The sequence below is a fragment of the Drosophila obscura genome, unplaced genomic scaffold (assembly GCF_018151105.1).
Source record: "Drosophila obscura isolate BZ-5 IFL unplaced genomic scaffold, ASM1815110v1 contig_194, whole genome shotgun sequence".
In the NCBI taxonomy this organism is placed as follows: Eukaryota; Metazoa; Arthropoda; class Insecta; order Diptera; family Drosophilidae; genus Drosophila; species Drosophila obscura.
In genome coordinates, this window is record NW_024542783.1 from 823,944 (window position 1) to 849,111 (window position 25,168).

General features: G+C 33.5%; 1 protein-coding gene across 22 annotated transcripts in view; it reads right to left on the reverse strand.

The window, feature by feature from the left end:
* LOC111075397 (forkhead box protein P1) overlaps window positions 1–25,168 on the reverse strand; it is a 345,608-nt gene that overhangs the window by 143,193 nt on the left and 177,247 nt on the right. For 14 of the 22 annotated variants that reach the window (XR_005967931.1, XR_005967933.1, XR_005967932.1 and 11 more), the window contains one exon: window positions 23,588–23,689. The exons of 1 other annotated variant lie outside the window; for it this stretch is intronic. Coding sequence is in view for 16 of the 21 variants with exons in the window: in XM_041593682.1 (XP_041449616.1) it covers window positions 23,588–23,689 (102 nt within the window). In the remaining 5 variants the exon portion in view is untranslated. Of the gene's footprint in view, window positions 1–989; window positions 1,213–1,310; window positions 1,507–13,044; window positions 13,302–17,451; window positions 17,758–17,831; window positions 18,389–23,587; window positions 23,690–25,168 lie in introns of those variants that run through there. 7 more of the 22 variants (XM_041593678.1, XM_041593683.1, XM_041593689.1 and 4 more) reach the window with 7 other exon arrangements.

Genomic DNA, 25,168 nt, shown 5'->3' on the forward strand with positions numbered 1-25,168 from the left:
GGGGGGGGGGGGTCGCCATCTGCTGCTGCTGTGCCGCCCCGGCCCCGCCCCCCCCCCGGTGCCCCCCCCTGTGTAGTCAGACACATTACCTTGCCAATAAAATGTTGGGGAGCCCAGGATATGCCTGGTTGTAGTTCTAGTTCCTTTTTCTTAATAATGTACCTTTGCTCAATAATACTATTAATACCTGTACCTTAAAAACGCGATCTTATGGAAAAAAATGGAGATCAGATTTGAAATCAACGACCTCAAGTTAGTAAAAAACTTCAACAAAGTTCTAGGAAACATGGCTCAGTAATGGTAGATTAAAACAAAAGGAAAAGAAAAAAAATTACAAATTTTAATTTTCGTCAAGTTTATTGGCTGGGGAGGCAATTGTGCTTTTATTAGCTTAATGAAAAATTATATTAAAGTAGCTTTCTATGTAAATTTAATCTCTAAACAAAATAATTATAATCTTATAAAAGAACATTTTTCGATTAGTTCCAAGTACATTATAATACTTATAATTTTCTTTTTGGACTACCGATTGGAATGAAATAAATTTTATCTTATTTAAAATATGTTTAACCAACTGTTTTTAGACCAAAACTTTGATTTTTGTGGCTATTATTTTTTGTATTCATTTTTAAACAAGAAATTATTTTTTTTTTCGTTAATTTTTTGTTTTGTTTTTTCAAAACTGCAACGATATCACTGCATCTGTTGGGCAAATCTAAAATCTCTTCCACGGCAGAGACTTTCTTTTAAACCCTTTAACAAAATACAATATGAGACGGCTCTTAACACAGCTGAAAAAAGCCTTAGCAAACTTTCTCTAGACATCTCCCATTTTCTTACAAACAACAATAATATGAATATAGATACTAGAAAATTCCTAGAGGAACTACATACAACAATTTTACAAACAAACTGTAAAATTGATTTAAGTAAAATTTATAACTAATATCTATTAATTTCAAGACTCTTAATTTGATTAATTTTTGTTTTTTTCCATTCATATATCTATTATTTTCTTTAGTTCTTTTTTTATTTACATTGATTCTAATTATCTCAAATGAATATACAATACAACACTCAAAGTCTTACTACAAATAATAATGAGCATCTACTAGAAATTTTCTTGATTAACCATAACATTGATATTGCCATAATATCTTAAATTTGGATCAAAAATAATGCCATGTGTAGTTTATTAAATTTCAACTTTATCTGTAAAGAGCAGGAGGATGGTTACGGAGGTGTTGGAATTTATATAAAGAAAAATATACAATTTAAAATTTTGAAATGCAATACAAGTCTTGAAGTCAAAAGGTCTAAGTACAGAAAATCTCTCCCAAAACATAAATATTTTTAGTGTGTATTGTGCCCCAAACATCAACCTTCAAACTTTTGAATCAGGATGGAAGAATTTATTTACTAAAGCAGCTTCGTTAAATGGCCTGACTTTTATGGGGGGCGACCTTAATGCCAAATCGTCCATATGGGGAAACATCATACAGAATGCTAGAGGTAATTATTTGGAGAGAGCTTTATTGAATTCAGGTTTTTTTCGCATAAATAATGGCACTCCAACTTTTTCACCCAATCCAAATTATTCTTCAGCACTAGACATTACACTGGTAAATAAATCTAATAATAACATAAGCTGGTCCGTTCAAAACTCTAAAATTTCAAACAGCAACCATTTCCCTATAGTTATTGATATTTCGAACTACTCTATCAAACCTAGCAATAAAATTGTACACAAAAGAGTAATTGAGGATTTCTCTAAGATAAAAATTAGCACATTAGAAAACCTAAATAGTTGAACCAAAAAAATAATCTACAAATAATACCATAAAATTATCTGTAAATAGCAATTATATTCCTAAAAAATAATGGGACGAGACGAGTGAAAGACTTTTTAGATTAAGAAATGCTAAGAGACAAAAATATTAAAAAACTAAACTCCTTACGGACGCATTTGAATATATTAAAGCTAACAAAACTCTAAACAATGAACACACTTTCCGATGCAATTTCAAATCCATCATCTCCAAATGAAATGTGGCAAAAAAATTAAAAGTCTTAAGTTTTATAAACAAATCAAGCCAACAAAAAGTACTTGGAATTATGTTCCACATTCAACATCAAAATTTTCGTAAGAATATTGCAGACATACCCAACACTAACTCTTGTGAGAATACTACCATTCCAAAGCGATGGGACCATTCACTAACTAGAAATAATTTTAACTTAGATGAACTTTTATTTTTTCTAAAATCCAGAAATCCCGACTCAGCTAAAGGAATAGATAATATATCTTATAAAATGCTATTCTCTCTTCCCTTGGACCAACAAGATAACCTTCTCTCATTATTAAACGAAATTTTCTTCAGTGGAATTATTCCCAATAGTTGGCGAATAATAAAGGTTATTCCTGTACCAAAAAAAAAATGTAGACGTAGACGTAGATGTAGATGTATAGTCTCAAACAACAGACCTATCTGCCTCCTAAGCGTTTTATTTAAAAGCTTGGAGGGTATGATAAAGATTCGTATGGAATCGTTTGGAATCTTTTATAAATAGGCACAATCTACTGCCCAATAGATCTTATGCCTTTAGAAAAAACCACTCCACTGCACACTGCATAAATGATGTAATAAATAATATAGCCAATTTCAAAGCCAAAGGCTTTCAGGTTGTTGCAGCGGTTTTGGATATAAGCAAGGCATTTGACGCAGTCAACATACCTCTGCTGTGTCGGAAGCTAATAGATTTGGAGTTTGACATAGACAATATTAGGGTTATAATTAGTTTTTTGGAGAAGAGTTTTAAAATGCGGCAAACAGGAAAAAACTGTTCACAAGGGTGTGTATCAAGGTAGATGCCTTAGCGCAATACTTTTTAATATCTATACATCAGACTTTCATTCTATAAATGATGAAAATTGTATTCTATTTCAGTATGCAGATGACTTTTTTTATTTTATGTTTTCACAAAGTTTTTGATTCGGCTAAGAACATTTTAAAAGAAAAAATAAATTAATTCAACATGGTATGCAGCAGTAAAAACTTAAGATTCAATTCGACAAAATCTACCGTAATTCATTTTAGTAATAGAAGACGTCCATTAAATATAGTACATAACAATGAAACACTCAAAGGTAAATTATCTTGGTAGAATAATTGCTGCCAATAACTCCCCAGTACTTCACATAGATGAAATAATTTCAAAATCAAATAAGAATAACATGTTTTTAAAAATGCTCAGTGGATGTCACTTCGGAGTTAGTCTTTAAAGTTTTACAAAGCCTTTGTACGCTCCAAGTTAGAATACTCTTGTTCCTCATTTGCAAATATTTCTAAGGTGGTATCCAACAAAATTAAAGTTCATATACATTTTCATCTTAGGCGAGCACTAGGCCTAATAAAAACCACCCCGGTAAATATAACTTACAATCTAGCTGCCGAACTTCCACCTGAATACAGGCTAAAGTTTATTACAGCAAAGGAGCTGACTAAGGTTTTTGCCTATGGTCTTCCGGCGTCATCGCTTTTGGTCAGTTCTTTTGCGGCACGGAATACCAGCTACGCCAAAGTCTAGGACGAGTTTAAAGACATTTTGAATGCAATTGTACCGATCACAGATGTACGTAGTTTTAACAACAAAATTTCAACCGACACAGAATTTTTCAAGGGCTCATGTCCAAACAAAAGATCTGCAAGTATTGTTCTTATAAATTCGTTCGCTCAAGAAAAATTAACTCATTTAAAATCTAAACACTTCAATTTAATTTTCACGGATGGTTCAGTCACAGACAATCACGTGGGTTTTGCCGTTATCCATAAAGAATCAGGATCCGTTAAGTTTATTTACCAACAAAAGGTTATCGTCACTCACAGCTGAGCTTTTAGCCATTAATAGGGCCATTGACTTTGCCTTCTCCGAAAACTTTCTTAAAACTGCAATCCTCACTGATATCCTCAATGGGATTTTAAATTTAAAAAAGATCAACCCAGATATTTACATTGTCAAAGAAATAATAAAAAAAATTAAAAACGCTCCCTGTTTGCTCGTAGTGGAATTTCATTACATTCCAAGCCATGTACACATAAAAAAAAACGAACTAGCTGATATTGCTGCAAAGAATGCTAAAATTAATGGCACATTCTTTATTTCTCGCTGGCCTCTTAAAGACGCCATCACAAATATTTATAATAAAATTAAAGAAGATTGGGAAAGAGAATATATGACCTATGCCACGGAAAGAAATAAAGGTTACACAAAATTATTTCCTTATATACGGGACAAAACATGTTTTAAAGTCAAAAATTGTAATCTAAGCCGTCTGGAAATCAAACAAATTAACAGACTTCTAAGTGGTCACGGAATAGACAAAGTTTCGCTTACTAGAATGAAAGTAATAAATAACAATTTATTTGATTCCTGCAACCTACCAGAAGACATTTCACATATACAGGGTTGCCACAGAAATCACTAGTGAAATGGGAAACCGCGCAGAGGATTTCCGCTTCAAATTTTCCGCCGTGCCACAGAATTTCGAGCGATTTCATTTTTCTTAGCATTGTCACAAACCAAATTCGAACTAAGGCTGGGATTGACACCTTTCAAGATTCAATTCGAATAGGGTTCATTTTGCAGTTTATTTATTTTATCATATCAAAGCATTTTGTTTTTATTTTTTTCTTTTATGATATAAAATAATTGATTTTTCAAAGCTGTACTTTTATAATTTCAAATCAAAAAAACATCCCATATCGTGCGAGTCAAACAAAACAATGTACTCGGCAACTCTAGCAGTTGTCTGGCAACTCTCCGTGCATGGCAGCAATCAGCTGTTCAAAAACAACAGACATCTGAATTTTACGGTAAACTTAATTAAATGCTTTTACCGAGACTGTTGGCCATCGAATAAGTACGGAGGCAACATATTACAGATGCGCATCGTTCAGACGATACGTATGTGGTTTTTGTGACTGTTTTCTCAAACAACTGCTAATTTAGTTCATTACAATTACCAGTATTTGGTATAATGATCGCTATGCTTCTATTTGTGCCGCCATGAGTCTGCACTTAGGCGGACAGGTCTTTTTGACATAAATGCAATGGCAATAATGTGTAAAAATGTTTTGTTAGTTCTGTTTTGACATTTTGAAGCGATGCCACCTGGTAGAACTACAAATGACTACAAATGTTTTCACAATTTGCACAAAAAGTATGCACACGTTTGACGTAAGGGAAGCTTTACTGCAAAGAGTTTTTTTTTTAATGCTTAAAAAAAAGGTGGCATTACTGTATTAACTTCGAAAGTCCGAATCGCCCTAGGTGGCCACCTCGCTCTGCAGCGGATTGACAGCGGAATCGTTAATTGAAAATTCAGTCAGCGGATTGAATAGTGATTTACTAAAATGCTTATTTTATTAACTCAACCTGTATAATGTTAAATTATTTGGATAAGGGTTAACAACCAATTGAACAACCTTTATGGGAAAGTAAGATTCGAATCGTTTAAGGGTTGTTTTATGGGTGTATTTAATCAAATCGCTGGATAAATTGTGAGCGATTTTGATTCCGCTGAAAAATCGGTGTGTGGCACGGCCGAATGGAATTGAGGTGATTTTCCAGCGGAAGTGATTTCTGTGGCACCCCTGAAAATTTTTATATGTCCCGCTTACTCTGTAAATCAAGCTAACAATTTACTAACAAAAACGTCATTGCATGAGCATCATACATACACTTCCAGTCATCATATTTAAAAGTTAAAACAATTAATCAAGTCTTTCAAGAAAACAATCAGGAGGTGGCGTTTACCCGTATCAGACGTGGAGGCCAAATAAATCGTTTAACTAATCACAGCTGAAAGTAACTTAATATCAAAAAAAAAAAATTTAGGCACGACCTGAAGACAGTATTGTTGGCAAGTTTTGCATTTTTTTTAGCTGAATATGGTTAACCGGTTTCAAGTTAGCCCACTCTATGTAAGGGAAGTGCCTTAATTTTGGATATAACGGTTTATTGCGAAAACTCGATCTGATAGGAAAAAACCAAGGGTTGGATTCAGCGTCCCCAATTACCTTAAAAACAACATTCAGTTCTTAATCAACAAAACCCTTGTACCCTTGTGTAGTCATTACCATATGACTCTTAAAATATAACTTATAATGATTACGGTCCCTGGTTAGTACGAAAACGTATTATTGCCCTGACCAATTAAACTAATCGACAAAATTGAATTTATTTTGTGTCGAACCAAACCGAGTTTTTCTGATAGATTAGGAGCTTTTAATTTTTTTTAAAGAAATTTGTTTATTTCTCTATGCCAGAACTTTTTTAATAGCCTATTCCCACAGGCCACCATCCACCATTCATTTCGGGGATGGTCCGTAAGGTTTTGCCGTTCCGAAAATTTCCCAGTTATTCCACCATCCATCTGGGATCTTCCTAATTCGCACGTTTCTGTGCGGTATTTTTTCGATAATTGTCAAATGCAACCATAAATATTTGACATTCACAACCAAATATCGGAATTCACTACGAAAATGTAAGCAATGACAGACAAGAAATTTGTAAAAACAACAATAAAACATCTGATATGTCAGAATTGCCTCAGGCACAAAAACTCGGTTTGTGGAATATCCTCTGGGATCCTCTGATTTATGAATGCTCTGCAAAACTCATGCAGGATATTGCACATGCTATGGGCTGACAGCCTTTCTACTATTCTGTACTCAGAAATAGAACCCAAAGTATACAATGCTATGGCTATACAAAACTTTCCTTAAAAAACGCATCGTGGTTTTTGGGTACATCTTCCTCTCAAACCGCTTCTCAAAAAACATAGAATATATAATTGTATTTAAAACATTGATTGAATTTAGTAGAAGCAGTCACAAATGACCACGCTTCAGTGTTTTCAAATCAAATCCATTCCAATAAATTCTCCTCGTCAATGTTGAGCACATTATTATCATCATCCTTGTCCAGCAACATGATTAGATTATACAAGAATATATTTTGGTGCTGAATAAAATTCACAACCATTGCAATATTATTAATATTCATTTAAATTATAAAAGAAAAAATTTTCCGCCGCACCAAATTGTGTGCATCAGCTATTTTTCATGGATGGTGGATGGTGCCAATAGAAATCAGAGATTCACATCTGTCAGAAATTCCCACCGTTCCTAATGGATGTGCTGTGATGGAAAAGGCTATAAGAATTAATAAAAGTTTTTATTTTTTACGCTTTTTTCAGAGGTAGCGCTTCTTTTTTTCACATAAAATAAGTATCTTATGGGCTGTTTACATTGGGGCTGCGTCATGCTTCTTTGCGTCTTGCCGGAGACGCAGTTTTTTTTTTTACATAGGTTAGGTATAGGGCCCCAGTGGTGGCAAAAAGTTGCGTCACTTTCTGATTCATATGCGTCTATTCGATATATTCGATTGCTTATGCTCATTTTTGGGATTTTCTGCCTATCAGCGCAACTATCACCACTAATAACAACAACAAATTGTAGATCAAAAATCAAATTTTGGCGCTAAAAATGTATGATTGTGCAAAAAGGTGAAAATATACATGAAGTCATTAAATAAAATACTTGAAACTGATTGTATTATTATCATATGAAATTTTTCGGACCCCCTGATGCCATTAAGACACTGCTGGAGACGAACTTCGGTGGTTTTCATAATTTGAAGAAGAACTCCCACAAACTCTACAATGAAATGTCTGAAAATAATATTTAAATATGAGAATCAATTCTTTTTCGTCCATTTTCCTGACGTCTTGCTTAATTCTGTTGATTTTCAAAAATTTGTGTATCTTTCCTTGTCATCAAACACCCAAATCCAAATTCAAGACGCACGTCTTCCAATGTAAACGCCTTTTCTGCTTCATTGCGTCTATGCCGATATCAATAGCAGACGCGCCCAGTGTAAAAAGGCTATTACATCTGGTTGTAATAAACTTTTCCATTATAAAAAGCTTATAAATTCATCTATAAAAACGACCTGAATACTTTATACCTTGAGCTTACCATCTGGGAATTATTTAGCTTTTAAATGCAAAATTTATCATTCTTTGGGTCATTTTTGTTATATTCCTTTAATAACTAAGGAAAAGTCGAAAAAAAAAATATATTTTGTCCCTATATTTAATAAGGTTCATTAATAGTATTGTTCATTAAAATCTATGAAGAAACGGCTGAGATAAAATTGGATGTTACACAAAAAGTTAAAGAGTTCAACTATAGAAAAAACAAAATATCGCTAAGCATGTTTAAGGCCCAGATTTATTAAAATAAGTTAGTTTGTGTAAAAAATTGTTAGCAAAAACAGGAACCAATTTTTTGTTTTCAAAAGCCGGCGACCGGCCGATTAACTATTTCTTTGATAAAAAGAAGTTAAAATATATTGTTTTGATGAGTTAGATCAATTTTTTACAATGAATCTAAGACGGACTAAAGCACTCCACACCAAACAATTGTTAGCTAACAATGATAGCTACGATTTTAAAATAATTTGTTTCCTCTTCATCATGCAATTTTGTTATTAAAAAGATTTGATACAATAAATTTCGAGAAATAAATGCAGGAGAAAAAGGATGAACAAACAGTTAGATAAAAGCCCACGTACCCAAAGTTCAGAGCTACGAAATAGTTTGCATCAGGCAAATTGGTAGCTCCCTGTAAGTTGTTACCAATGCTAGTTGTACGCTGTGGTCGTCGTTTGTAAAACTCGATTTCATCAACCGTCCAAACTGCTCCTTTTACATTCTCAACACGCATAAAGCATTTATGAAGCGACAGATTATGCCGAACTGCATTCTGCATAGTATGTTTATTTGGTTAGCTAATATTACAAATTGCATTTTGATAAATAAAATTACACAACATAAAAATAATATCTAGCTTCGGGGGCCGAGCTGTTTATGCTCTGGCAGAATAATTGGTAAGTCATTCAAAGTCATTCGGCTTTAATATGAATTAAATTATAACTATTAAAAATTGGGGTAAAAATAGTTTTCGTTTTCTGTTTCTAACTTGATGTTGGACTAAGTTATTTTGATAAACAAAAACAAATTTTTCACTTGACTTGTTTCTTTTTGCCGGTGGTTCAGCTTTTTGGTCGAAATATTTGACATTGGTGATTCCGACATATGTATCAACCATAAAAGTCTGTAAATGTGTATTTTTGTGGGACTAGTTTGCAAAAAAACAGACAGACGGAAGCAATTAATCAAATTCCAGCTCGTTAAGAAAAAAACTTACATAAATGCTTAATGATATTATGTGCAAATCCGGCTTTAGGACAAGGTAAGCAAGTTTTGGTGGCGCAAACTATAGACGACTAGAAGCTGTTTTTGTCAAGGCTTCCAATATCAAAAGGTGGCTCCTCATTTCATGTACGCCCTGGGAGTCATAAGACCTAAAGCCGGCCCTGATTCTGTGTATTGGAAGCATCTGAAATAATTAATTATTCTTCTACAAGAGTATAAAAAATCCATCTAAAAATAGTAGGTTGTTGTTCGACCGATCGCATCATATTAATCACCGTTGATACAAGTGTATGGGAATTCGAAAATGATCTATTTTACTGATATTGCTATATTTTCTATAAGTATTTCCAACCCCCAAATAGTTTCTGTACGTAAATTATTGGTGATTGCGGTCAATTTCGTTTGTGTTGTTTTTGTATTGAGCGTTGGAAGTCTTCTCATACCCGGTACACGTTTAATATATACATATGTAAGCTTATTATTTATATGACATACAATATATTGACGATTCGTTTTCTATATTTTTTTTTTCATTAAGAGATCGCGAACGTACGTTCGCTTCCCGCGGATATGCCCATTTGTATATATTAAATACTGAAGTTCATGCTGTACATATGTATATACAGGGGGGCCACAGAAATCGCTAGTGAAATGGAAAACCGCGCAGAGGATTTCCGCTTCAAAGTTTCCGCCGTGCCACAGAATTCCGAGCGATTTCATTTTTCTTAGCATTGTCACAAACCAAATTCGAACTAAGGCTGGGATTGACACCTTTCAAGATTCAATTCGAATAGAGTTCATTTTGCAGTTTTATTGATTTTATCATATCAAAACAATTTGGTTTTTATTTTTTTCTTTTATGATATAAAATAATTGATTTTTCAAAGCTGTACTTTTATAATTTCAAATAGAAAAAACCATATCGTGCGAGTCAAACAAAACAATGTACTCGGCAACTCTAGCAGTTTTCTGGCAACTCTCCGTGCATGGCAGCAATCAGCTGTTCAAAAACAACAGACATCTGAATTTTACGGTAAACTTAATTAAATGCTTTTACCGAGACTGTTGGCCATCGAATAAGTACGGAGGCAACATATTACAGATGCGCATCGTTCAAACAACTGCTAATTTAGTTCATTACAATTACCAGTATTTGGTATAATGATCGCTATGCTTCTATTTGTGCCGCCATGAGTCTGCACATAGGCGGACAGGTCTTTTTGACATAAATGCAATGGCAATAATGTGTAAAAATGTTTTGTTAGTTCTGTTTTGACATTTTGAAGCGATGCCACCTGGTAGAACTACAAATGACTACAAATTTTTTCACAATTTGCACAAAAAGTATGCACACGTTTGACGTAAGGGAAGCTTTACTGCAAAGAGTTTTTTTTTTAATGCTTAATTAAAGAAAAACAGAAAACAATATATATTGCTCCGAATTCGACTTAAAAAAGGTGGCATTACTGTATTAACTTCGAAATTCCGAATCGTCCTAGGTGGCCACCTCGCTCTGCAGCGGATTGAGAGCGGAATCGCTAGGTGAAAATTCAGTTAGCGGATTAGATAGTGATTTACTAAAATGCTTATTTTATTAACTTAACATGTATAATGTTAAATTATTTGGATGAGGGTTAATCACCAATTGAACAACCTTTATGGGAAAGTTAGATTCAAATTGTTTTGGGTGTGTTTTAAGGATGTATTTAATCATAATCATGATAATATATTTATCAGGGGTGCCTCGCACGATATGGGATGTTTTTTGCTTTGAAATTATAAAAGTACAGCTTTGAAAAATCAATTATTTTATATCATAAAAGAAAAAAATAAAAACCAATTGTTTTGATATGATAAAATCAATAAAACTGCAATACGAACCCTATTCGAATTGAATCTTGAAAGGTGTCAACCCTAGCCTTAGTTCGAATTTGGTTGTGACATACTAAGAAAAATGAAATCGCTCGAAATTCTGTGGCACGGCGGATATTTTTAAACGGAAATCCTCTGCGCGGTTTTCCATTTCACTAGTGATTTCTGTGGCACCCCTGTATATTATATTATAAGCTATCAGTTTATCCAATAAATTATTAAATTTTCTATTTTCTATAAGATTTGCTAATTTTAAAAGATGTAATTTTATAAAATTTTATTTTAAAAATTTGTAAAAGAAAAAGTTCTAACATTAATCAAACAAGATTGGCAAAATGAAACATGGAATCTTGAAACTTTTTTTGGACAAGGGTTAACAATGGTTTTAGTACTGTGGAAATGTCCAATATTAAATCTATTATCCCCAATCGTAAGATTTTTTAAATATTTATAAAACAGTCCTTTTTGTTTGCTGCGACTGCTGTTGCAGCGACTCTACTTTTATACAAAGCGAAACACAAAGCGAAAATTTAGAACAATGTGACATCACAAAATTTGGTTGCTTTAGCTTTTAAAGTCCCTGAGAATCAGGCACTCATCAAGACGGACGGACAGAAGTACGGACAGACATGTCTATATCGACTCGGCTCTTGATGCTGATCAAGAATAGAACTGTATAATTTTTGCGGTAGGAAACGATTCTTTCTGTGCATTACATACATCCACTTCGACAATAAATCTAATATACTCCTTAACTGTTCAAGTAAGGGTGTACCAAAGGCTTTTAATAAAATAAATATAATAAAACGATTCAATTACACTACTCGACAAAATCGAACTTTTTTTTTCCTCAAGGATCCAAACCGACTTTTTCTGATAGATATGGGGCTTTAAATTTTTTTTAAAGAATTATGGTTTTTTTTTTATGCCAGAACTTTTTTTTGAAGAATTTTTTAAGTCTGGTATTTATTTTTTTAAGCTTTTTTCAGAGGTAGCGCTTGTTTTTTTCACATAACTCTAGGATTCTACGTCTGCTTGTAAAGAACTTTGCTATTTTGAAAAGATAATTAAAACAGCTAGAAGTTAAGCCTAAACACTTTGTGATTTCAGCTTACCGTCTGATTGAAATGCAAAAATTATGATTTTTGTGCGGTATTTTTTACGAAATTTTGACTTTAAAATCTCAGGAAAAGTCGAAAAAAAAAGTTTGTATTTTTTACGCTTTTTTCAGAGGTAGCGCTTCTTTTTTTCACATAACATAAGTATCTTACATCTGGTTGTAATAAACTTTTCCATTATAAAAAGCTTATAAATTCATCTATAAAGACGACCTGAATACTTTATACCTTGAGCTTACCATCTGGGAATTATTTAGCTTTTAAATGCAAAATTTATCATTCTTTGGGGCATTTTTTTTATATTCCTTTAATAACTAAGAAAAAGTCGAAAAAAATAATATATTTTGTCCCTATATTTAATAAGGTTCATTAATAGTATTGTTCATTCAAATCTATGAAGAAACGGCTGAGATAAAATTGGATGTTACACAAAAAGTTAAAGAGTTCAACTATAGAAAAAACAAAATATCGCTAAGCATGTTTAAGGCCCAGATTTATTAAAATAAGTTAGTTTGTGTAAAAAATTGTTAGCAAAAACAGGAACCAATTTTTTGTTTTCAAAAGCCGGCGACCGGCCGATTAACTATTTCTTTGATAAAAAGAAGTTAAAATATATTGTTTTGATGAGTTAGATCAATTTTTTACAATGAATCTAAGACGGACTAAAGCACTCCACACCAAACAATTGTTAGCTAACAATGATAGCTACGATTTTAAAATAATTTGTTTCCTCTTCATCATGCAATTTTGTTATTAAAAAGATTTGATACAATAAATTTCGAGAAATAAATGCAGGAGAAAAAGGATGAACAAACAGTTAGATAAAAGCCCACGTACCCAAAGTTCAGAGCTACGAAATAGTTTGCATCAGGCAAATTGGTAGCTCCCTGTAAGTTGTTACCAATGCTAGTTGTACGCTGTGGTCGTCGTTTGTAAAACTCGATTTCATCAACCGTCCAAACTGCTCCTTTTACATTCTCAACACGCATAAAGCATTTATGAAGCGACAGATTATGCCGAACTGCATTCTGCATAGTATGTTTATTTGGTTAGCTAATATTACAAATTGCATTTTGATAAATAAAATTACACAACATAAAAATAATATCTAGCTTCGGGGGCCGAGCTGTTTATGCTCTTGCAGAATAATTGGTAAGTCATTCAAAGTCATTCGGCTTTTATATGAATTAAATTATAACTATTAAAAATTGGGGTAAAAATAGTTTTCGTTTTCTGTTTCTAACTTGATGTTGGACTAAGTTATTTTGATAAACAAAAACAAATTTTTCACTTGACTTGTTTCTTTTTGCCGGTGGTTCAGCTTTTTGGTCGAAATATTTGACATTGGTGATTCCGACATATTTATCAACCATAAAAGTCTGTTTTGTGGGACTAGTTTGCAAAAAAAACAGACAGACGGAAGCAATTAATCAAATTCCAGTTCGTTAAGAAAAAAACTTACATAAATGCTTAATGATATTATGTGCAAATCCGGCTTTAGGACAAGGTGAGCAAGTTTTGGTGGCGCAAACTAGACTAGACGACTAGAAGCTGTTTTTGTCAAGGCTTCCAATATCAAAAGGTGGCTCCTCATTTCATGTACGCCCTGGGAGTCATAAGACCTAAAGCCGGCCCTGATTCTGTGTATTGGAAGCATCTGAAATAATTAATTATTCTTCTACAAGAGTATAAAAAATCCATCTAAAAATAGTAGGTTGTTGTTCGACCGATCGCATCATATTAATCACCGTTGATACAAGTGTATGGGAATTCGAAAATGATCTATTTTACTGATATTGCTATATTTTCTATAAGTATTTCCAACCCCCAAATAGTTTCTGTACGTAAATTATTGGTGATTGCGGTCAATTTCGTTTGTGTTGTTTTTGTATTGAGCGTTGGAAGTCTTCTCATACCCGGTACACGTTTATTATATACATATGTAAGCTTATTATTTATATGACATACAATATATTGACGAGTCGTTTTCTATATTTTTTTTTGCATTAAGAGATCGCGAACGTACGTTCGCTTCCCGCGGATATGCCCATTTGTATATATTAAATACTGAAGTTCATGCTGTACATATGTATATACAGGGGGGCCACAGAAATCGCTAGTGAAATGGAAAACCGCGCAGAGGATTTCCGCTTCAAAGTTTCCGCCGTGCCACAGAATTCCGAGCGATTTCATTTTTCTTAGCATTGTCACAAACCAAATTCGAACTAAGGCTGGGATTGACACCTTTCAAGATTCAATTCGAATAGAGTTCATTTTGCAGTTTTATTGATTTTATCATATCAAAACAATTGGTTTTTATTTTTTTCTTTTATGATATAAAATAATTGATTTTTCAAAGCTGTACTTTTATAATTTCAAAGCAAAAAATATCGTGCGAGTCAAACAAAACAATGTACTCGGCAACTCTAGCAGTTTTCTGGCAACTCTCCGTGCATGGCAGCAATCAGCTGTTCAAAAACAACAGACATCTGAATTTTACGGTAAACTTAATTAAATGCTTTTACCGAGACTGTTGGCCATCGAATAAGTACGGAGGCAACATATTACAGATGCGCATCGTTCAAACAACTGCTAATTTAGTTCATTACAATTACCAGTATTTGGTATAATGATCGCTATGCTTCTATTTGTGCCGCCATGAGTCTGCACATAGGCGGACAGGTCTTTTTGACATAAATGCAATGGCAATAATGTGTAAAAATGTTTTGTTAGTTCTGTTTGGGCCCGTGACATTTTGAAGCGATGCCCCCGGGGGAACTACAAATGACTACAAATTTTTTCACAATTTGCACAAAAAGTATGCACACGTTTGACGTAAGGGAAGCTTTACTGCAAAGAGTTTTTTTTTTAATGCTTAATTAAAGAACAACAGAAAACAATATATATTGCTCCGAATTCGACTTAAAAAAGGTGGCATTACTGTATTAACTTCGAAATTCCGAATCGTCCTAGGTGGCCACCTCGCTCTGCAGCGGATTGAGAGCGGAATCGCTAGGTGAAAATTCAGTTAGCGGATTAGATAGTGATTTACTAAAATGCTTATTTTATTAATTTAACATGCATAATGTTAAATTATTTGGATGAGGGTTAATCACCAATTGAACAACCTTTATGGGAAAGTTAGATTCAAATTGTTTTGGGTGTGTTTTAAGGATGTATTTAATCATAATCATGATAATATATTTATCAGGGGTGCCTCGCACGATATGGGCTGTTTTTTGCTTTGAAATTATAAAAGTACAGCTTTGAAAAATCAATTATTTTATATCATAAAAGAAAAAATAAAAACCAATTGTTTTGATATGATAAAATCAATAAAACTGCAATATGAACCCTATTCGAATTGAATCTTGAAAGGTGTCAACCCTAGCCTTAGTTCGAATTTGGTTTGTGACAATACTAAGAAAAATGAAATCGCTCGAAATTCTGTGGCACGGCGGAAATTTTTAAACGGAAATCCTCTGCGCGGTTTTCCATTTCACTAGTGATTTCTGTGGCACCCCTGTATATTATATTATAAGCTATCAGTTTATCCAATAAATTATTAAATTTTCTATAAGATTTGCTAATTTTAAAAGATGTAATTTTATAAAATTTTATTTTAAAAATTTGTAAAAGAAAAAGTTCTAACATTAATCAAACAAGATTGGCAAAATGAAACATGGAATCTTGAAACTTTTTTTGGACAAGGGTTAACAATGGTTTTAGTACTGTGGAAATGTCCAATATTAAATCTATTATCCCCAATCGTAAGATTTTTTAAATATTTATAAAACAGTCCTTTTTGTTTGCTGCGACTGCTGTTGCAGCGACTCTACTTTTATACAAAGCGAAACACAAAGCGAAAATTTAGAACAATGTGACATCACAAAATTTGGTTGCTTTAGCTTTTAAAGTCCCTGAGAATCAGGCACTCATCAAGACGGACGGACAGAAGTACGGACAGACATGTCTATATCGACTCGGCTCTTGATGCTGATCAAGAATAGAACTGTATAATTTTTGCGGTAGGAAACGATTCTTTCTGTGCATTACATACATCCACTTCGACAATAAATCTAATATACTCCTTAACTGTTCAAGTAAGGGTGTACCAAAGGCTTTTAATAAAATAAATATAATAAAACGATTCAATTACACTACTCGACAAAATCGAATTTTTTTTTCCTCAAGGATCCAAACCGACTTTTTCTGATAGATATGGGGCTTTAAATTTTTTTAAAGAATTATGGTTTTTTTTTTATGCCAGAACTTTTTTTTGAAGAATTTTTTAAGTCTGGTATTTATTTTTTTAAGCTTTTTTCAGAGGTAGCGCTTGTTTTTTTCACATAACTCTAGGATTCTACGTCTGCTTGTAAAGAACTTTGCTATTTTGAAAAGATAATTAAAACAGCTAGAAGTTAAGCCTAAACACTTTGTGATTTCAGCTTACCGTCTGATTGAAATGCAAAAATGATGATTTTTGTGCGGTATTTTTTACGAAATTTTGACTTTAAAATCTCAGGAAAAGTCGAAAAAAAAAGTTTGTATTTTTTACGCTTTTTTCAGAGGTAGCGCTTCTTTTTTTCACATAACATAAGTATCTTACATCTGGTTGTAATAAACTTTTCCATTATAAAAAGCTTATAAATTCATCTATAAAGACGACCTGAATACTTTATACCTTGAGCTTACCATCTGGGAATTATTTAGCTTTTAAATGCAAAATTTATCATTCTTTGGGGCATTTTTTTTATATTCCTTTAATAACTAAGAAAAAGTCGAAAAAAATAATATATTTTGTCCCTATATTTAATAAGGTTCATTAATAGTATTGTTCATTAAAATCTATGAAGAAACGGCTGAGATAAAATTGGATGTTACACAAAAAGTTAAAGAGTTCAACTATAGAAAAAACAAAATATCGCTAAGCATGTTTAAGGCCCAGATTTATTAAAATAAGTTAGTTTGTGTAAAAAATTGTTAGCAAAAACAGGAACCAATTTTTTGTTTTCAAAAGCCGGCGACCGGCCGATTAACTATTTCTTTGATAAAAAGAAGTTAAAATATATTGTTTTGATGAGTTAGATCAATTTTTTACAATGAATCTAAGACGGACTAAAGCACTCCACACCAAAAAATTGTTAGCTAACAATGATAGCTACGATTTTAAAATAATTTGTTTCCTCTTCATCATGCAATTTTGTTATTAAAAAGATTTGATACAATAAATTTCGAGAAATAAATGCAGGAGAAAAAGGATGAACAAACAGTTAGATAAAAGCCCACGTACCCAAAGTTCAGAGCTACGAAATAGTTTGCATCAGGCAAATTGGTAGCTCCCTGTAAGTTGTTACCAATGCTAGTTGTACGCTGTGGTCGTCGTTTGTAAAACTCGATTTCATCAACCGTCCAAACTGCTCCTTTTACATTCTCAACACGCATAAAGCATTTATGAAGCGACAGATTATGCCGAACTGCATTCTGCATAGTATGTTTATTTGGTTAGCTAATATTACAAATTGCATTTTGATAAATAAAATTACACAACATAAAAATAATATCTAGCTTCGGGGGCCGAGCTGTTTATGCTCTTGCAGAATAATTGGTAAGTCATTCAAAGTCATTCGGCTTTTATATGAATTAAATTATAACTATTAAAAATTGGGGTAAAAATAGTTTTCGTTTTCTGTTTCTAACTTGATGTTGGACTAAGTTATTTTGATAAACAAAAACAAATTTTTCACTTGACTTGTTTCTTTTTGCCGGTGGTTCAGCTTTTTGGTCGAAATATTTGACATTGGTGATTCCGACATATTTATCAACCATAAAAGTCTGTTTTGTGGGACTAGTTTGCAAAAAAAAAACAGACAGACGGAAGCAATTAATCAAATTCCAGTTCGTTAAGAAAAAAACTTACATAAATGCTTAATGATATTATGTGCAAATCCGGCTTTAGGACAAGGTGAGCAAGTTTTGGTGGCGCAAACTAGACTAGACGACTAGAAGCTGTTTTTGTCAAGGCTTCCAATATCAAAAGGTGGCTCCTCATTTCATGTACGCCCTGGGAGTCATAAGACCTAAAGCCGGCCCTGATTCTGTGTATTGGAAGCATCTGAAATAATTAATTATTCTTCTACAAGAGTATAAAAAATCCATCTAAAAATAGTAGGTTGTTGTTCGACCGATCGCATCATATTAATCCACGTTGATACAAGTGTATGGGAATTCGAAAATGATCTATTTTACTGATATTGCTATATTTTCTATAACTATTTCCAACCCCCAAATAGTTTCTGTACGTAAATTATTGGTGATTGCGGTCAATTTCGTTTGTGTTGTTTTTGTATTGAGCGTTGGAAGTCTTCTCATACCCGGTACACGTTTAATATATACATATGTAAGCTTATTATTTATATGACATACAATATATTGACGAGTCGTTTTCTATATTTTTTTTTGCATTAAGAGATCGCGAACGTACGTTCGCTTCCCGCGGATATGCCCATTTGTATATATTAAATACTGAAGTTCATGCTGTACATATGTATATACAGGGGGGCCACAGAAATCACTAGTGAAATGGAAAACCGCGCAGAGGATTTCCGCTTCAAAGTTTCCGCCGTGCCACAGAATTCCGAGCGATTTCATTTTTCTTAGCATTGTCACAAACCAAATTCGAACTAAGGCTGGGATTGACACCTTTCAAGATTCAATTCGAATAGAGTTCATTTTGCAGTTTTATTGATTTTATCATATCAAAACATTTGGTTTTTATTTTTTTCTTTTATGATATAAAATAATTGATTTTTCAAAGCTGTACTTTTATAATTTCAAAGCAAAAAAACATCCCATATCGTGCGAGTCAAACAAAACAATGTACTCGGCAACTCTAGCAGTTGTCTGGCAACTCTCCGTGCATGGCAGCAATCAGCTGTTCAAAAACAACAGACATCTGAATTTTACGGTAAACTTAATTAAATGCTTTTACCGAGACTGTTGGCCATCGAATAAGTACGGAGGCAACATATTACAGATGCGCATCGTTCAGACGATACGTATGTGGTTTTTGTGACTGTTTTCTCAAACAACTGCTAATTTAGTTCATTATAATTACCAGTATTTGGTATAATGATCGCTATGCTTCTATTTGTGCCGCCATGAGTCTGCACTTAGGCGGACAGGTCTTTTTGACATAAATGCAATGGCAATAATGTGTAAAAATGTTTTGTTAGTTCTGTTTTGACATTTTGAAGCGATGCCACCTGGTAGAACTACAAATGACTACAAATGTTTTCACAATTTGCACAAAAAGTATGCACACGTTTGACGTAAGGGAAGCTTTACTGCAAAGAGTTTTTTTTTTAATGCTTAATTAAAGAACAACAGAAATAAATATATATTGCTCCGAATTCGACTTAAAAAAGGTGGCATTACTGTATTAACTTCGAAATTCCGAATCGTCCTAGGTGGCCACCTCGCTCTGCAGCGGATTGAGAGCGGAATCGCTAGGTGAAAATTCAGTTAGCGGATTGGATAGTGATTTACTAAAATGCTTATTTTATTAACTCAACCTGTATAATGTTAAATTATTTGGATGAGGGTTAATCACCAATTGAACAACCTTTATGGGAAAGTTAGATTCAAATTGTTTTGGGTGTGTTTTAAGGATGTATTTAATCATAATCATGATAATATATTTATCAGGGGTGCCTCGCACGATATGGGCTGTTTTTTGCTTTGAAATTATAAAAGTACAGCTTTGAAAAATCAATTATTTTATATCATACAAGAAAAAATAAAAACCAATTGTTTTGATATGATAAAATCAATAAAACTGCAATATGAACCCTATTCGAATTGAATCTTGAAAGGTGTCAACCCTAGCCTTAGTTCGAATTTGGTTTGTGACAATGCTAAGAAAAATGAAATCGCTCGAAATTCTGTGGCACGGCGGAAATTTTTAAACGGAAATCCTCTGCGCGGTTTTCCATTTCACTAGTGATTTCTGTGGCACCCCTGTATATTATATTATAAGCTATCAGTTTATCCAATAAATTATTAAATTTTCTATAAGATTTGCTAATTTTAAAAGATGTAATTTTATAAAATTTTATTTTAAAAATTTGTAAAAGAAAGAGTTCTAACATTAATCAAACAAGATTGGAACTTGAAACTTTTTTTGGACAAGGGTTAACAATGGTTTCAGTACTGTGGAAATGTCCAATATTAAATCTATTATCCCCAAATCGTAAGATTTTTTAAATATTTATAAAAAACAGTCTTTTTTGTTTGCTGCGACTGCTGTTGCAGCGACTCTACTTTTATACAAAGCGAAAATTTAGAACAATGTGACATCACAAAATTTGGTTGCTTTAGCTTTTAAAGTCCCTGAGAATCAGGCACTCATCAAGACGGACGGACAGAAGTACGGACAGACATGTCTATATCGACTCGGCTCTTGATGCTGATCAAGAATAGACATGTATAATTTTTGCGGTAGGAAACGATTCTTTCTGCGCATTACATACATCCACTTCGACAATAAATCTAATATACTCCTTAACTGTTCAAGTAAGGGTGTACCAAAGGCTTTTAATAAAATAAATATAATAAAACGATTCAATTACACTACTCGACAAAATCGAACTTTTTTTTTCCTCAAGGATCCAAACCGACTTTTTCTGATAGATATGGGGCTTTAAATTTTTTTAAAGAATTATGGTTTTTTTTCTATGGCAGAACTTTTTTTTAAGAATTTTTTAAGTCGTATTTATTTTTTTAAGCTTTTTTCAGAGGTAGCGCTTGTTTTTTTCACATAACTCTAGGATTCTACGTCTGCTTGTAAAGAACTTTGCTATTTTGAAAAGATAATTAAAACAGCTAGAAGTTAAGCCTAAACACTTTGTGATTTCAGCTTACCGTCTTATTGAAATGCAAAAATGATGATTTTTGTGCGGTATTTTTTACGAAATTTTGACTTTAAAAACTCAGGAAAAGTCGAAAAAAAAATATCTTGTGTCCTCTATTTTTTTGTGTATAGGTTCATTAATTTGGCGTCGTTAAAGGTATCGCTCATTAAAACCAAGGGAACAAAGCAAACGAAAAAGGGTTGTACCATTTGGTACCGAGCGTTCCTTTGTTGGAAGGTTGGGCGAGCCCAACCTGCAAAAGGCTTTTTTGTTAATTTTTTCCAATTTAGGTTTGGTTAACGAATTTTAGCTCCAGAAAAAATTTCGTAAAAAATACCTAGTTTTTAAAGTCAAAATTCAAAAATCATCATTTTTGCATTTCAATGCTTTATATTTCCCAGACGGTAAGCTGAATTGTGTTTGGGCTCAACTTCTAGCTTTTTAATTATCTATTCAAAATAGCAAAGTTCTTTACAACCAGACGTAGGATACTAGAGTTATGTGAAAAAAACAAGCGCTACCTCTGAAAAAAGGTTTACAAAAAATACCAGTTTTCAAAAATTCTTTAAAAAAAAGTTCTGCCATAGAAAAAAAAATATCATCAAACCATTTCTAAGCCCCAAATCTTTAAGAAAAAGTTCATTTTGTTCCTTGAGGAAAAATCGTGTTGACTAGTGCTATCGACTAAACTGAAAAGGTAATGCTGTGTTATTACCTAAGCTTAGGTATTTACATACATTCATAGATTTATTGTCCATAGACTTTTTAAAGGTGTTAGACATTAAGCCTGTCTCCAGCACCACGGAAAATTCCTGCCATGAATTTGCTTGTTATTCCGTGAGGCTGTGGAACACAGCTTAAACAGGGTTTAACAGCTGTGTTTTGTAAACAGTGCCAACTGTAAAATTCTGATAATATTAAAAAAGGAAAAAAATGCACTCTGATGATGAAGTGATTGTGGTGGTGGCGGCATATATTGTTCCAAAAAAAAAAGAATAATTCTGCTAAAATAAAAAAGGAAAAAAAAGCACTCTGATGATGAAGTGATTGTGTAGGTGGCGGGATATATTTTGTTGCAAAACAAAAAATAATAATTTTCATCTCTCATTTTGGTTTTGCGGACAGTTTTTGCCTACATCATGCACCATTCATTTCAGGAAGAATTGTAAAGTATATATTCCTGAGCTGGGTATCAGCTGTTCTCTCAGTCCCCACACGGTCCCGATAGGCAACTATCGATATAAATCTGTGGATTCCGATCGCGTTGCTGGATACACACTCCAGGAACACGTAAACGAAAAATTCCTGCCACAGTTTTTTTTATATGGAGTTTGACAGGAATCCCGCGGTTCTAGATACTATGCTTTAGACTTTGCTAATTTTGCTGCCTAGAGAGTGTTAGCATGAGAGTAAAATTGTAGTCTCATAGGCTGTTTACACTGGGGCTGCGTCATGCTACTTTGCGTCTTGCCGGAGACGTAGTTTTTTTTTCCATAGGTTAATAGCCATATGACATTAGACTTTGCTAACTGACTAGCTGGAAAAGTAAAGATGGGCTTATGGGAAATGCCTGCAGTCAGAGCGAGAGAACTATATGGCTGTCCATTTGAGCTGGGAAAGAATTTATCGAAAATTTTACTTTGCGGATACAATTTTGCTGGCTTGGCGTCTGTGTTCTGCTGGAAAACATTATTGTTTGTCAAGTAGTGCCTCAGTTGTTCTACTAAAAGCTATTAGACGTGTCTAGAGACGGCTACGAACAATAATGTTGCATTTTTTTTCTAGTGCTATCCCTCTCTATGCAGCAAAATTGTCTAAGTCTAATATCATATAGCTATGAGCATAGGGCCCTAGTGGTGGAAAAAAGGCTATCAAAGTAAAACACTCGATAAATTCTGACTTTCCGGTTTTATCGTATTTTCAAAATTTATAAAAAATTCGATTATTCTGCAAAAATGTGCTGTTAAGCGCAAAGGCAATCGAATATATCGAATAGACGCACATGAATCAGAGACAACTTTTTGCCACCTCTGGGTCCCTATGCTTAACCTATGTAAAAAAAAACTGCGTCTCCGGCAAGACTCAAAAAAGTACCTATACGCAAACTTAATATTTTCAAAGTGTACCTATTATTATGATCATATGTGTATCTTTGAGTACCAGGTATAAATATACCTGTAGCTTTCGAGTATTTACAGTTACAAGATTATTTCAAATATTTAAAATACATCCAAATCAATTCAAAAGACGTCCGCATCAAAAATACATACAAATAAATACATACATATGTATGTAATAAATATTATGTATGTACTTTTATTAAAATAGATTCCTCTTTAATTTACTTTGACACAGAACATTTAAACATATGGTCATATACATATGTACATATATATAATTACCTTCCAAGTAGCTGCGTTACGACGAAAGTAACAAAAGGTATTTTGAAACCAGTTATAAATTTCGTTCAGTGTTAATTGTTTGTCTGGAGAATCAATGATAGCCTATAAAAAAAAATAAAAAAACAAGGTAAAAAACTTACTATCTTTTATGAACTCATGTAAACATTGAATAGTTTTAAACAAGCTATTTACAAATATAAGGTTTTTTTTTTTTTTTTATTATTACGGGATTTTATTTATCGAATCTTCCCTATTAGAGACTTACGACAAGTATACAAATCTTAGCCTAATATATTTATTTAATTATTTACACTTAATTACTTAGAGTACGTCCCTAGCTAAGTATTATTGCTGGGTGGGAAGGTCTCTTCGCCGGAGTCGTGTATGGCTAGTGTGCCAAGTTAAAGACTGCGCAAGTCTATTAGGATGGGCTTGAAGCTTGGCCTGGTACTTTGCTTTCACTTTGGCAATTTCATCTTTAACTGATCCTACATTTAAGTCTTTATGGATATTTTCATTCCGTATGTACCATGGTGCCCCAGTAATAGTTCTTAGTATCTTCGATTGAGCTCTCTGGATTATTTCTAAATTACTAACGCAAGCATTTCCCCATAGCTCGGAGCCGTATGTCCAGATAGGTTTGAGAACTGCATTGTACAAAAGTACTTTGTACTCCAGTTTTAGTGGTGAACGGGTGTTTATTAGCCAATGTAGATTACTAGCTTTAAATTTAAGTAGATTTCTCTTCGCTTCGATGTGCTTATGCCAAGTAAGCCTTCTATCCAGATGAACACCAAGGTATGTTACTTCGGTGGTTTGTGGAATGTTGATATTGTTCAGACATAATGGAGGGCAAGTTTGTCTGTTTAAGGCAGGGCTCGGCACGGCCCTATCCCATGGGTGCGGGACAAGGCGCTGCTGCTGCGCTGCCGGTACACCGACAGTATAAAAAAGCAGCGGCGCTTCGTATGGCTTCGGCAATGCGACTTCGGCACTTGTTGTCTCGTTTTCACACCAGATACAGAACGAAAATGGCATCAGTTGCTGATCAGCCGTCATCAATGTGAGACCACGCTACGCAACTACTGAAATATACACTGAGACAAAAAATGTTCGATGGGAATTGGGAAAACAAATTTCTGTCCAAATATGGATGGCGATCCAATGCACAATTTGCGATTGTGTTGCGTACCGCTGTAATTTATATGTCATTGAAAGACATTACAATTTAAACCATATTGATTATAACTAATAAGGGGATTGATCATGTCCAAAAAGTTTTGGAATTGCAGGCCAAATATTTTCTATTATTTGTAGCGGAAGATAATGACAGCCTAGCTTAAAAAAAGCCTCTTTTACAATTGCACTAGCTTTAGCTAAGCAATCCGCCCCTTCACCGATGGGATATTTTTTAAAAACCTTATGTGTGATGTTCTAAGCTCTTTTGGAACTAAAAGCAATGCACTTTAAAACTTTGCCGGAACCTTTCATTATCTCCACGAAACATCACACGTATGACGGAAGAGATAAGCCTATTTATTAAAGCTGAAGCGAACAAAAGACTAGCGAATTGCAAATATT